The sequence below is a fragment of the Blennius ocellaris genome (assembly GCF_963422515.1).
Source record: "Blennius ocellaris genome assembly, chromosome: 18".
NCBI classification, from domain to species: domain Eukaryota; kingdom Metazoa; phylum Chordata; class Actinopteri; order Blenniiformes; family Blenniidae; genus Blennius; species Blennius ocellaris.
The window spans coordinates 1,814,354-1,828,337 of record NC_137667.1 but is presented as its reverse complement, the minus strand read 5'-3'; the positions used below and the strand labels follow the sequence as shown (position 1 = coordinate 1,828,337).

At 44.8% G+C, this 13,984-nt stretch overlaps 1 protein-coding gene across 1 annotated transcript in view; it reads left to right on the top strand.

The window, feature by feature from the left end:
- The window catches only part of ptchd4 (patched domain containing 4), a gene marked incomplete at both ends in the record, with an annotated part of 24,043 nt that extends 10,641 nt beyond the window's left edge, over positions 1–13,402 (top strand). Inside the window, 2 exons of the mRNA XM_080513678.1 lie at positions 853–1,345; positions 11,721–13,402. Coding sequence (XP_080369804.1) covers positions 853–1,345; positions 11,721–13,402 — 2,175 coding nt within the window. The remainder of the gene's footprint in view (positions 1–852; positions 1,346–11,720) is intronic.
- Positions 13,403–13,984: the final 582 nt, after the last annotated feature.

Sequence of the window (13,984 nt, the reverse complement as noted above, 5' to 3'; positions counted from 1 at the left end):
TAAAATTAAAATTATTATATTTGCCCAAAAAACCCTCAGTCACCTGTATCTGGGTATCGTATGTTTATTCAGGATTAAAACAATTTGTCATCATCTGGAAATTGTTTTGAGTTTACGTGTCTAAAGTATCACTTCACATAAGTTGGACTCGTTGTTTTATTGTGAAAGGTGTTGCGTCATGTGACCTCCACAGACGCATTAATTAATTCTGACCGAGGGTGATTTTGAATGTCATTTTTACCAATTTAGTATTTTTAGATCAGCCTCTGTCAGTTTTCATATTTATACTTTAAAAAAAGAAAAAAAAAAACCCATGGCGGCCGGATTAGATCCTCTGGCGGGCCGCTTCTGGCCCCCGGGCCACGTCGTGGCTCTGTATGTTATTCACCATCTACTCACACATGTGCAGAACATCTGTTTACATCTGGTCCCATGCAGCCTTTCTGCTGTCTGTGTGGAGCCCCAGCATTTTCAAAAAGTTGTGTTTTCTCGCAGTATTTAAAAAGTTCCACCTTGGGAACCATTTTAAGAAGGTTGTGTTTTCAGTCGCTCCGACCAGCTGAAACGATGCGAAGCGAATGTTTTCACACTCTGTTGCGCGAAGCCACGCGTCAGGAATCTGGAAGATTTTTGATATTCGTGAAAAAAAATGTATTTGGGGGCGGCCAAAAGCACGTTCCGCAAATATCAGGACTGCCCACTGATACGCCCATTTATGAACCATTACATCACATAAGGAATTCCCGGAATGACGGGGGAAAACGACATTCATGACTCATCGTGCCTTTGTGCAAACGCATTTTTTGCCGAGTCATCAGATCTAACGTTCGATCCCTTTGGGATTCTCCGCAGGATGGCCGGGTGTCCTTCATCGGGCACCAGCTCGGCGGCGTGTCGCCGCCCAATAGCCGCGACCAGCAGGTCAAGGTGGCCCGCGCCGTCCAGATCACCTACTACCTCCGCAACCACGGACCCGTGGTGCAGGACGCCATCGCCGAGCGCTGGGAGAACGAGTTCTGCGCCCTGGTCAGCCGGCTGTCCACCGCCGAGGCGCCGCACGCCTCCGACCAGCTCCACATCCAGTCGCTCACCTCCTTCAGCCTGTGGCGGGACTTCCACCAGACGGGCGTGCTGGCCAAGGGCGAGGTGCTGGTCAGCCTGGTGCTGGTGCTGCTGGCCGCCACCGTCTCCAGCTCCATGCGGGACTGCCTGAGGGGGAAGCCCTTCCTGGGCCTGCTGGGCGTGCTGACCATCTGCATCGCCAACGTGACGGCCGCCGGCATCTTCTTCATATCGGACGGGAAGTTCAACTCCACGCTGCTGGGGATCCCCTTCTTCGCCATGGGTGAGCGGATGTGCGGGTCGTGACTGCGGTTATGTTGCCTCGTGTGTGTGTTTGGCGGGTTCGGCTCAGTGGCTTATCGGGAGGCGACACTCGGAGCGGGATTAGCGGAATTGTGATGGGCTTTCCCTCGGATTGTATGGCGCTAATACGTCCTCGTTGTTTTCCTTATTTATTTATTTATTTATTGAAGAAAAAGAAAAAACAAGTAGAAGTCCTTTTAGTTATTCCTCCTCCTTTGCATTGACGGTTTTAGACTAAGTGATTCCTTTGATGTTCTTACTGGTTTGAACGTCTGGATAGACGAGATCAAAAAGGGTCTTTTGCGTCAATGCAGCGGTGTCAAATTACAAGCACACTGGCTTTCATGTTGCTTTGAGTGTTTGCTTTCAACAGAGCTCTCATAAACTGACGTCAGTCTGATGATGTAGATTTCGAAATTTAGCATTCATCTAGTTCAGCTGTTCAACATTTATACAATAAGGACACGGTAAGTATCTCCAGTTGTGTTATTGGGGTTTTATTGTTGCGTCAGCTGCTCGTAGCGACGTTTTTATACATTTACAACCACTATGAACAAATGTGGTCTTAAAATGATAATTTTCTGCAGGACTTGTTGACATGTTGTTGTCAAACCGACTGTTCTATGTAATAATTAAGTTCCTCATATAACATATTTAGGCGCCAGTTTTAGTTGTTGATATACATTTCTGACACTTTGTCAGATACTTTTTTGATGGAAATTTGTCATTTCACCCATAAAAACATCCATTTCCAGCATTTAAATTTTGCAGAACAAACCCCGGCTTATCTTAGCGTTAACGCTAGCATAGCGTTAGTCGCTGCCACGACTCCATCTTGGATATCCCAGAAAGCCTTGAGGCAGGTTTCCCGAGATGACGTCAGTCAGCAAAATATAAACAGTTTGGATACAAATTCCAGTTTGTTTGTAAACAAATCCACTTTGGTGTGATCGATTTAGGAAACTGCAGTTTGGAATGAGCGTTGATGGGCTTGTTTTCACCTTTTAAGGAATTTTTTTTTTTTTTTGCGGTAGAGTCGCTTTAAGTTCGTGACGTTTTCGAGTGAAAATGCGAAACTTTGAAGGCTTTTTGTTTGTTTACGTGACAACAGTGGTCGGCGCCACTAAAAGTGCAACTTTTTTGAAAACTGGAACTTGTTTAGAATTGTTGTAGAAAACAGGGGCAAAATGCAACTTTTCTGAAATATGCACCGGCTTCATGAAGCTGCCGGAAACAGGAAGTGCCCTTGTATTTTTTGGTTCAACCTACTTTTTACATAATTCTACAAAATCTGAGTTTCCAGTATTATGATATTCTGTAAGATCAGATCTTTCTTTTTAATTTGCTTACGAGAGGCCATAAGCACCACGGCCAAGATGAATGACAAGATGAACTTTTAATACACATTCAGTATTTTGGAATGCGTCTGTATGCCGACGATACTCCGATAAATGTCTTTAATCTGCCTTTTGACTTTAATAGACCCTGGATTTTATTATTTTTTTCCCAATATTTTCTCTTTTTCTTTTCTGTTGTATCATTTCACAGCTTATTTGCTGAAGTAGTGGAAAATAAATCACCTGTACAGCGACCAGGTGAAACAGGAAGTGACGCAATCACTGCGTCGTTCACGCTAATTGGAGGAGAATCAGCTTAGGATACAGGAATTAGAGCGCCACATCACTCTGAGCTGCAGAGAGGAGTTATGTAATTCTTAGTTTTAAGTCATACTCATTTTTTTTTTTTTTTTTTAACTTTGCAGGATTATTCCTGTGCTAATGATCTCGCCTGCAGCTCCTGGTATCTGGCGAGCTGCTAGCAAACATCTGCAGCGAGGCAGAGCCCCCCCCCCCCCCCCATCCCCCCCCGGTGATTCATTGGTGGTTGGTGATATAAATCAAACACCTAATTATCTTTCCCGCGACTTCGAGGGTTTGTTTTCCCTCCGCCCTTAATTCCTCGGCCTTTAGATGTAATCTGGAGGAGGTTCGGGACTCGAGAGACACAAATGTCCATCTCTCGTCTTCACGGTCAGTCTCTGTTTAGAACAAGACAATGTGGTGACGTCAGTTTAACATCGTGACGTAGAGAAACAACAACAGGCTGGTTGACGAGGCTTCACAGTAAAACAAGTTAGAAGGATGTTGAAATATTCTGCGAGGATTCATTTCTGCTCATTTTGGACTCTTGTGTGAACCGAGGTGGTTTGTTTGGTCGTCCCTCACATCGTTGTTCTGGTTTTAATAATAACAATAATAATAATAATAAACACAAGAAATTGTGTTTTCTGGATACATTTGTACATGTAGTATTTGGATACGCTTTCTAAATTGTGAAAATCCTTCCTTACACACGTTTGTGGCTCATAATCTAAAAAAACAAATACAACTTTTTCTCAATTGAATTTTGTTTTGTTTTTCCAGTATTTCAATAAATGAGTAAATGATTGTAGAGTCTCATAAGTGAGGTTGTGCTGTAAAGAAAGATCAAAGTTGAAGAGTCGTAAATGTTGAAATTATGGAGATAAAAGCGAACGTAGTTAAAAAAAACGGCAAATTGACCCGCGGATCCCAAAGTGTTAAGTCGGTCTCTGGATGTACATGACAACCAATAAAAATAAAATGAAATGTTTATTTTGGGTTGCAGACCGCTGGTCTATCACATTAAACCGAACTGTCAAAATAAAAAAAATTATAAAAAAATAAGTTGTGCGAGCTAAACATGTTAAAAAGTGGTATAACAATAGAATTACGTCCGAGTTGTTTATAGAAGCCTCAGGTTGAAAATTAAAAATGTACTTTAAATGGAACCATATTATTTCTTTCATCATTTGGGCCACAGAAGAAAAAATACGTCAGATTACCATAGTAAAAGTGCTTTTATGTTGAAATGAAGGTTATCCAATGGGAGCAGTAATTCATGTCCCGCCATAAATGTGAAGAAATGGATTGTCTGAAAATATTTCCACGTCAATTACAGAAAAAAAAAAATCTTTTAATTTGTTGATCAACAAAAAAACATTTGCATTGTGTGAAAATAAATAAATAAACTACATTCACGGTTGTCGTGTGACGAAATGTGTTAAAGTCGTATCAATACTGACTTTCCCTTTGACTTTTAACTAAAAAAAATTTAAAAACATAAAGTAAAAGGATTTTCACAACTCTGCTCCCAACAACAATCACCAAATAGTGCGATGAGACATTCCGTCCCTCTGAAGCTGCTTTGGGCTCCTGAGCAGTGAAGCTCATCTCTCATCAAAGCCTCCCTTCTCATTGTAGTAGATCTCATCCATCACTCTCTCAATGGCCGCCGCCGCCGAACGTCGTAGTGGAAGCAGCGTTGGGCCGGCCACGTCCCGCCATGTGTCTCCGGACCGTCTGTCCCCCTGGCGTCTTGCCGGCGAGACGGCCAATTACTGGCGAGCCCAGCTTGTCACTTCCAGCCTCGCCGGAGACGTGACGGCCGTGAGAAGTGTGAAATAGAGAGGAGCGCCGTCTCATCAAACATACATGTCCCTCAGTGTCCTCGTATCCTCAGTGTCCTCGTGTCTTCAGTATCCTCATTGTCCTCGTGTCCTCAGTATTCTCGTGTCCTCGTATCCTCAGTGTCCTCGTATCCTCATTGTCCTCGTATCCTCATTGTCCTCGTGTCCTCAGTATTCTCGTGTCCTCGTATCCTCAGTGTCCTCGTATCCTCATTGTCCTCGTGTCCTCAGTATTCTCGTGTCCTCGTATCCTCAGTGTCCTCGTATCCTCAGTGTCCTCGTGTCTTCAGAGTCCTCAGTATTCTCGTGTCCTCATATCCTCAGTGTCCTTGTGTCTTCAGTGTCCTCAGTATTCTCGTGTCCTCGGTGTCCTCGTATACTCAGTGTCCTCGGGTCTTCAGTGTCCTCAGTATTCTCGTGTCCTCAGTGTCCTCGTATACTCGGTGTCCTCGTGTCTTCAGTGTCCTCAGTATTCTCGTGTCCTCAGTGTCCTCATATCCTCAGTGTCCTCATATCCTCAGTGTCCTCGTGTCTTCAGTGTCCTTGTGTCTTCAGCATCCTCAGTGTCCTTATGTCCTCAGGTATTATCGTATCCTTAGAGTCCTCGTGTCTTCAGTGTCCACAGTATTCTCGTGTCCTCAGTGTCCTTGTGTCTTCAGTGTCCTCAGTATTCGCGTGTCCTCATATCCTCAGTATCCTCAGTGTCCTCAGTATTCTTGTGTCCTCAGTGTCCTCGTATCCTCAGTGTCCTCGTGTCTTCAGTCTCCTCAGTATCCTCAGTGCCCTTGTGTCCTCAGTGTCTTCGTGTCTTCAGTGTCCTCCTGTCTTCAGTGTCCTCAGTGTTCTCGTTTCCTCAGTGCCCTGAGTGTCTTTGTGTCCTCATATCTTCGTGTCCTCATATCTTCGTGTCCTCAGTGTCCTCAGTGTTCTCGTGTCCTCATATCTTCGTGTCCTCAGTATTCTCGTGTCCTTATTGTCCTCGTGTCCTCAGTGTCCTCAGTGTCCTTGTGTCCTCAGTCGCCGGGCAAAACTGAGACACTGAAGGCACTGGCACGAGACGTTGTGTCCCTCCTGCGTCCTGCCTCATCGATGTGTCTCCCGTCTTCACCCGGGATGATTTACCACCAACAACCATTTTTCTCTTCTTTATTTATTTATTTATTTATTTGTGGACCTCGATGTGGTTGTGGACACATATCGCTGTCCGCTGCCCGGTCACGCCTCCCGTCTCTGGGGACGCCTGGCCGTGTCCACGTGACCGACGATCGATCGATCGATCGATCGGCGTGGCGCTCGTGTCTCGAGTGGCGTTGGGACGTGACGGCGTCGGGGAGGAAGTGGCGACCCGGGGCGGAAGTTCAAAGACCAAATAACATGAAAGTAGACAATTACTGGAAGAGCGCGAGCCTTTTGGACACAGGCAGCGAGGGACGGGAGGACAAACCGGAGCGATTCTTCTTCGTCCTGTCCTGGTGTCTCAGTATTGATTTTATTTAGCGTCTCTCTCTCTCTCTCTCTCTCTCTCTCTCTCTCTCTCTCCCTCTCTCTCTCTCTCCCTCTATAAACTCAGCTCTTAGTATTCAGTCCCACGTTTCGCCGCATCTCTTAATTGGAGCCGTGAAATTTGCTCCCCGCCGCACGAGAAGCTTTGTGTGTGTGTGTGTGTGTGTGTGTGTGTGTGTGTGTGTGTGTGTGTGTGTGTGTGTGTGTGTGTGTGTGTGTGTGTGTGTGTGTGTGTGTGTGTGTGTGTGTGTGTGTGTTGGAGGCAGGTGAGAGTGGCTGCAGGGGCATTAAGGCCCAAGAATCACAGTTTAATCAAAGCGGACACCGCGGCATCTCGCCACGTTCCCACGGCGACGGCGGGGCCTATAGGTGGACCCCGGGGAGGACGACCCTCGCGCCAGGACAACCCGGGACGACGGGTGCCCCGGGACAATAAAGCTCTAAATCCAGAGAAAGGAGGAAACGGAGAGAACAAGAGGTTCTTTGATCGTCCCGACGATTGTTTTAATTGTGACAAAGGGACCAATTAAAACACGAATAGAAACAGTCCAGGGAACAAGAAACGATGGCAAAATTACAGTTTCTCATTTTACAATGTAGATCATCAACTATTTATGTCCTTTATTATTGAGTTCTGGTGTTTTCATACCTGGAGCTCCAGTCACCGGTGAGGAACGGCTCCTTTTTCATTCCCTACCAAAAAGGAACTTTTTTTTTTTTTTTTAACCGTTTCCATGGCGATGGAGTCGGAGCGAACAAAGTTCCACCTCAAAAAGTTGTGCTTTCGGTTCCTCCGGCCACCGTTGCCGTGGAAACGCCACAACCCTCAAAACACAACAAACGTTTTGCACATTCACTTGAAAAGTCGCCTCGTTTACTGTATAATTCTCAAAGAGAGTGTGTGTGTGTGTGTGTGTGTGTGTGTGTGTGTGTGTGTGTGTGTGTGTGTGTGTGTGTGTGTGTGTGTGTGTGTGTGTGTGTGTGTGTGTGTGTGTGTAATCCATTTTTAATGGGACCTTCAGCAGGAAGTAGGGTCTCTAAAGAACCCCGCTTAACAGCTCTAAATATAGACCTAGAGAGCATAGAGCGCCTCTCCTTTAAATAGATCAACAGTAAACAAGTCAAACTCTCGTCTCTCTGTGATGTAATTCCTATTTTTTTATTTATTTTTTAGCTTGTGCTCTGTGTGTCACAAATCTCTTTTGAAGTCGTCTCACATCAAAGACGAGGCGTTGACAGTCGAACGTTATTTCGGGATGGGCGTCGGAGTGGCGCATTATCTAAAAGGTGATATTATTGGACGGCTGGATGTGACGAGTTCTCGTCTGGTGGTTTGAGTGTCGCTGCAGTGAAACAGCGAAGCGTCAGCGCTTTCTCCAGTTTGTTTAGATTCTAATCGAAACCCTCGGGGCTTCCAGGAGCAAAAACTTCATAAAACATCAGCGTCTCCGGTGTTTTAATTCCGTCTGAGAATCTGATGACGCAAACGTCTGCATGAGGGAAATGAGAAACAACGTAGCTTGATTTTTATTTTTCAGAGAAAGTCCTTTATATAACGGCTTCTCCATTGAAATTTTGCTTTCATCATCATTTCTTACAGGAAACTAGAGCTACACTCGGTAGAGCGCAGACCGGCACCAACGCCACATTTGTAGCGACTCGGTAGCAACGTCACTGTGTGAAACATTGAGCAGGGCAACCATCTCCATGGCAACAGGCTCCTCCTCCTCTTAATCTGCTTTGTATTGGAACATTTTTTCGAATTTTTTTCGCGGCGGATTTATTTGAAAACGGTGACATGGTATCGTCCCCTAATTCTCATCCCTGAGAATTTCATGCAATTTGGGCAAGTAGGTTTTTTTTTTTGCTAAAATTTGGTAAAATATATACGGTATATATATATATATATACAAACCAAGAAAATAAACACGCAGACGAAAATACAACTGTTTCAGCAAACTGCTGGCGTTTTAGTAGACGGTCAGTAACGTAGCAAACGATATAGACATTAGCAGTAGGAGCACACGGAGAGTCGTATAGACCAGAGTTTTTCAACCACACTGGTGTTTCCTCCAGACCTCGTCAGCTGAGTCGGGGTTTAAAATTATCCAATTTCACATTTTCTTTCTAAAAAAAACCTTTGCTCTCACAGTGTGTTGCAGAGTAATCCTGTATAAATACTCTTCACCACTAGAGGGCAGCACAGAACTTTGCCGGTGAAATGTAAAGTGACAGACGTCAGTGTGGTTCATCTCCACCTCCTGCTACCATCTTGTATCAAAGTACTGTGTCAGTGACAGTGATGGAGAAGTTTTTGAAAACCAGGATCTCAGCTCTTCATCCATCAGGTCCAGGTTTCACACTGAGGGAGGCACTATTAAAAAAAGTCCTTGCTTTCTGGATTTACTGGATTCCTGTTGATAAAACTGTGATGAGAAAGACTTTATATTGTTAATAGAGGCTACACAGTTTTAACATTTCCGGGTGGTGGTGTGCCTCCAGATCTCAAAAAGGTTGAAAAACACTGGTATAGATAGACGTCCGAGTTGGATTTTTAACGGCAACCGTCACAATAAAACCACCAAGTCGCCATGACAACATGGACGCCGACGTTCTCATTGGCGTCATTGTCCGTCTGCTGAAGAGCTGTCGATCGTCGAAGCGTTTTTGAAAAGTTTCACCCAAAAACAACAATTTTTTTTACTCAAAAACACGTAAAACGGAGCTTTATTTTCTCTTTTTTTTTTTTTTTTTTTATTTGTTTTAGTTTTTCTTCCCCAGGAAATGTTTACTTGGATGAAGCATCATGACATCACGGCTTCTTTCCTGGGCAGCTGATCAAATCTATTTTACGTTGGGGGGGGGGAGGGGTGGGGGGGGGGCGGTTTAACGAAACACACCTGAGTCTCATCAGGGGCAGATTAACTCCGTCCGCTAACTGGTGATTATTTGCCGTGAGAGGCTGAACACTCATGAGCACCTGCTGCCGTGATGAAAGCCTCGGGCCACGTTTACCCGGGTATTTGAAAGAAAAAAAAAACCAACGGTGATGTTTTTTTTTTCTCTTTCGTCTCGTTCAAACTCAAACGCAGCGACGAATCGCCACAAACGACGATTCTTGAAAACCCAGTGATCTGGATAAAACTGCAGGTACGGACAAATGTTAAAGTCTTTCTTTCTTTTGATCCTTTTGAAACTGCAAGAATTTGCCAGTCTATTCTGAAATGTACGTATTAAAGGAAATCAGATATTATAAAATCAGCTCTTTTTCTGAACGAGAATTTTTCTGAAAAAACCTCAAAAATCTGTCGTTTTTCTGAATTTCTAGAAAGTGACGTCTTCTTAACATCCTATTTTCTAAGTGTTTGGGGGGAAACTTGCCGACGCCAAAGTGGGATTGTGCAGAAAGCGACGGGCTCCAACTTCCTGTCTCTCTGTTCCAAACTGTCGCCGACGTCACTTAATAAAACTAAAAGCAGGAAGAGCCATCGACCCGACTCATTACATCGGATTAATCCTTTATACTTAATTAATTTTTTCTTCCCTCTGTGTCAAACGAGGGGGAATTTACAACGCCGTCGGGGGGAGGGGGAGGGGGGGGCGGGGTCAGGGGGGTCGGGGGGGGGGGGGGGGGTCCCCTCGTCCACGTCTCTGCATTTGACAGGAAAACGATTTAACATCCTCGACGTGCCGACGACCCGCCGCTTACTGAAATATTTACACGGTGGAAGGAACATTAAATTGATTCCAGTGTGCAGGAATTCACAGGACGACACACATAAATAACCGGCGGGGGGGGGGGGGGGAGGGGGGGGGGGGCTTGTAGATTCACGTCTGATGTTTTTTGAGAGAAAGAATCCCACAGATTGTCTCACATGAACGAGCCTGCTAACGCATCGTGATTCTGCTCATGTATGATAAAGAAGAAGTCAAGGACCAGACGCTTTAACGGGAAAATGCGGCGATTAAGTGAATATGACACCTTTTTTTCACATTTTGTTTTTCAACATTAAATAGAAGAAAGATGCTAATCTCTTGTAGCAAAGCTCTAAAACTTGAGTACTAACTCTGGAAAATCTCCACTCTTGTTATATATTGTGGAAAAAAACAACAAGTTGCTGTGATTTTTTTTGGTAAAATATATTTATTTATTTATTTGTTTATTCTTAATTTAAATTTTTTTATTTATTTATTTATTTATTAGGCAAATTGTTTATTCTTAATTTTTTTTAATATATATTTATTTATTTACTCTTAGTTTTAAAAATTTATTTATTTATTTACTTATTTATTTGGTAAATTCTTTATTCTTAAACATTTGTAATATATTTATTTATTTATTTATTTGTTTATTCTTAATTTTGAAAATGTATTTATTCATTTATTTGGTAAATTATTTATTCTTAATTTATTTTAAATATATTTATTTATTTATTTATTCTTAATTTTAAAAATGTATTTATTCATTTATTTGGTAAATTCTTTATTCTTAAAATTTTTTGAAATATATTTATTTGTTTATTTGTTTATTTTTCATTTTAAAAATGTCTTTATTTATTTGTTTGTTTCTTTCTTTCTTTCTTTACATTACCAACATTTTTCACAATCGCACGAATTGCATGAATCTTTCGGGGATGATTTTTTTTTCACTCTCTACAAACCTATCGGATAAATCTCGAGGGTGTCCTGGGGTCAAAGGTCAAGGTTATGAAAAGGTCAAAAAGGTGTTTTCATCTCAACGCTTTCGGGTTTTAATCAACATAACAGAAGGAGCGGTGGATCAAATAACCTTGTTCTAACCACTCATCACCAGCTGTTTTGTTTTATCCTCTTTTATGATTAATCGTCTCTGATAACTTATGTTGGCTCTATTTTTATATATACATTTGTGATGCGATAGATTTGTATGGGAAGAACTTGTATTTTATCTATTTATTCCAAATTTATGCCATACGTTTGTACAATTTTGTGTTTTTGATTGTTCACCATTATGGTGAATGATCACTATTTCATGTTTTTTATAGTTTTCTTTATTTATTAATTTTTTTTTTTTATATTTATCTAGGACCTTTTTGGGGTTTTCTTTTTTACATGTCATCAAAATTATTAATATATATTTGTATGTCATTCATTCAATCCATTGGTTTCCATGGTGACAAATGTGGCGCTGGTGAAAGTATATATATATATATATATATATATATAATTTATTTTTTTATTATAATAAAAAAAATTGTAATTACTATTTATTTATTTATTTTAATTTATTTATTTTATTTATTTTATTTATTTTATTTATTTTATTTATTTTATTTATTTATGTACTATATATTCTCACACCCGTATTTGTTTCCTGTTCTTTCAGGCCACGGAACCAAAGGAGTGTTTGAGCTGCTGGCGGGCTGGAGAAGAACCCGGGAGAACCTGCCGTTCAAGGAGCGCGTGGCCGACGCCTTTGCGGACGTGATGGTGTGCTACACCATGACCAGCTCCCTCTACATCATCACGTTCGGCATGGGCGCCAGCCCCTTCACCAACATCGAGTCGGTGAAGATCTTCTGCCAGAGCATGTGCGTCGCCATCCTGGTCAACTACTTCTACGTCTTCTCCTTCTACGGCTCCTGCCTGGTGTTCGCCGGGCAGCTGGAGCAGAACCGCTACCACAGCGTGTTCTGCTGCAAGATCCCCTCGGTGGAGTACCTGGACCGCCAGCCCACCTGGTTCAAGACTATGATGAGCGACGGGCACGACCTGTCCACGCACCACGACAGCGTGCCCTACCAGAACCACTTCATCCAGCACTTCCTGCGGGAGCACTACACGGAGTGGATTACCAACACCTACGTCAAGCCCTTCGTGGTCATCCTCTATCTCATCTACGCGTCCTTCTCGTTCATGGGATGTTTACAAATCAGCGACGGCTCGAACATCGTGAACCTGCTGGCGAGCAACTCGCCCAGCGTCTCCTACGCGCTGACCCAGCAGAAGTACTTCAGCAACTACAGCCCGGTGATCGGGTTCTACATCTACGAGCCCATCGAGTACTGGAACTCCACGGTGCAGGAGCACCTGAAGACTCTGAGCCACGGCTTCAACAAGATCTCCTGGATGGACAATTTCTTCCACTACCTGCGGGTGGTGAACGTCAGCGCCTCGACGAAGAGCGACTTCATCACCATCCTGAAGGGGTCGTTCCTCCGGAGCCCGGAGTACCAGCACTTCACCGAGGACATCATCTTCTCCAAGAACCGCGAGACCGACGAGTACGACATCATCGCGTCCCGGATGTACCTGGTGGCGCGGACCACGGAGAAGAAGCGCGAGGAGGTGGTGGAGCTCCTGGAGAAGCTCCGCCCCCTGATGCTGATCAACAGCATCAAGTTCATCGCCTTCAACCCCACCTTCGTGTTCATGGACCGCTACAGCTCCTCCGTCATCTCGCCCATCCTCACCTCGGGCTTCAGCGTGCTCACCATCCTCATCCTCACTTTCTTCCTGGTCATCAACCCCCTGGGGAACTTCTGGCTCATCCTCACGGTCACGTCCGTGGAGCTGGGCGTCCTGGGCCTGATGACCCTCTGGAACGTCGGCATGGACAGCATCTCAATCCTGTGCCTTATTTATACGCTCAACTTCGCCATGGATCACTGTGTGCCACACCTGTACACTTTCGTGCTGGCCACCGAGCACACCAGGACGCAGTGTATCAAGTTGGCACTGGAGGAGCACGGGGCGGCCATCCTGCAGAACACGTCGTGCTTCGTGATCGGCATCATGCCCCTGGTGTTTGTGCCTTCCAACCTGACCTACACACTGTTCAAGTGCTCCCTGCTCACCGCCGGCTGCACCGTGCTGCACTGCTTCGTCATCCTGCCCGTCTTCCTCACCTTCTTCCCGCCGTCCAAAAAGAGGCACAAGAAGAAGAAGCGGGCCAAGCGGAAAGAGCGGGAGAGGGAGCGCGAGCGGGAGCGGGAGCGCGAGTGGGAGCGGGTGGAGATCGAGTGCATCGAGGTCAGGGACAATCCCGATCACGTGACGAACGTCTGAGTAGCCCCGCGCTTGTTGGCGGTCAGTCGCCGGGAGCTACTGGCGAACAAGAGGTACTCTCCAATGCCGCGGCGCTTCTGGAGGTGCGGGGGCGGAGTTCCGAGGCGTCCCTTGAGACACGGGTGCCCGTCGCACCCAGCCAATAGCAGCAGGGCCGGCCAGAGTCGAGCGCGGCCCCCGCCGGTCGGTCATTTGGTCCTCCAACCTGGACAGTGCGTCGCACTGGCACAAACCGCAACATGCTCATGGTGGTAAAGCTTGTTCCCGTCTATTCGGCATCAAATAAAAGAAATAAAAAATGATGTAAAGAAAAAAACCAACCTGTTAGTCACTAGAACGTGCGCTTGCTAAACGTGAATCCTAAACACGCGGTACGTCAGACCATCTTAAACACGAGCAAACCCGCGTCCATCAGACGAGGCGAGCAGCGCCAGCAGTCCGTCCAGCGCCACGCCGATTCAAACTGTGGCCGCGGCGTTCGTCCTCAGACGGTGATACAACAGAACGAGTCAAAATTGTGCGTAAAGTAGAGAACGAGTGGGCCGAAAGCAAAAAGCGCATGCGTTTCTCTTAACATTACAA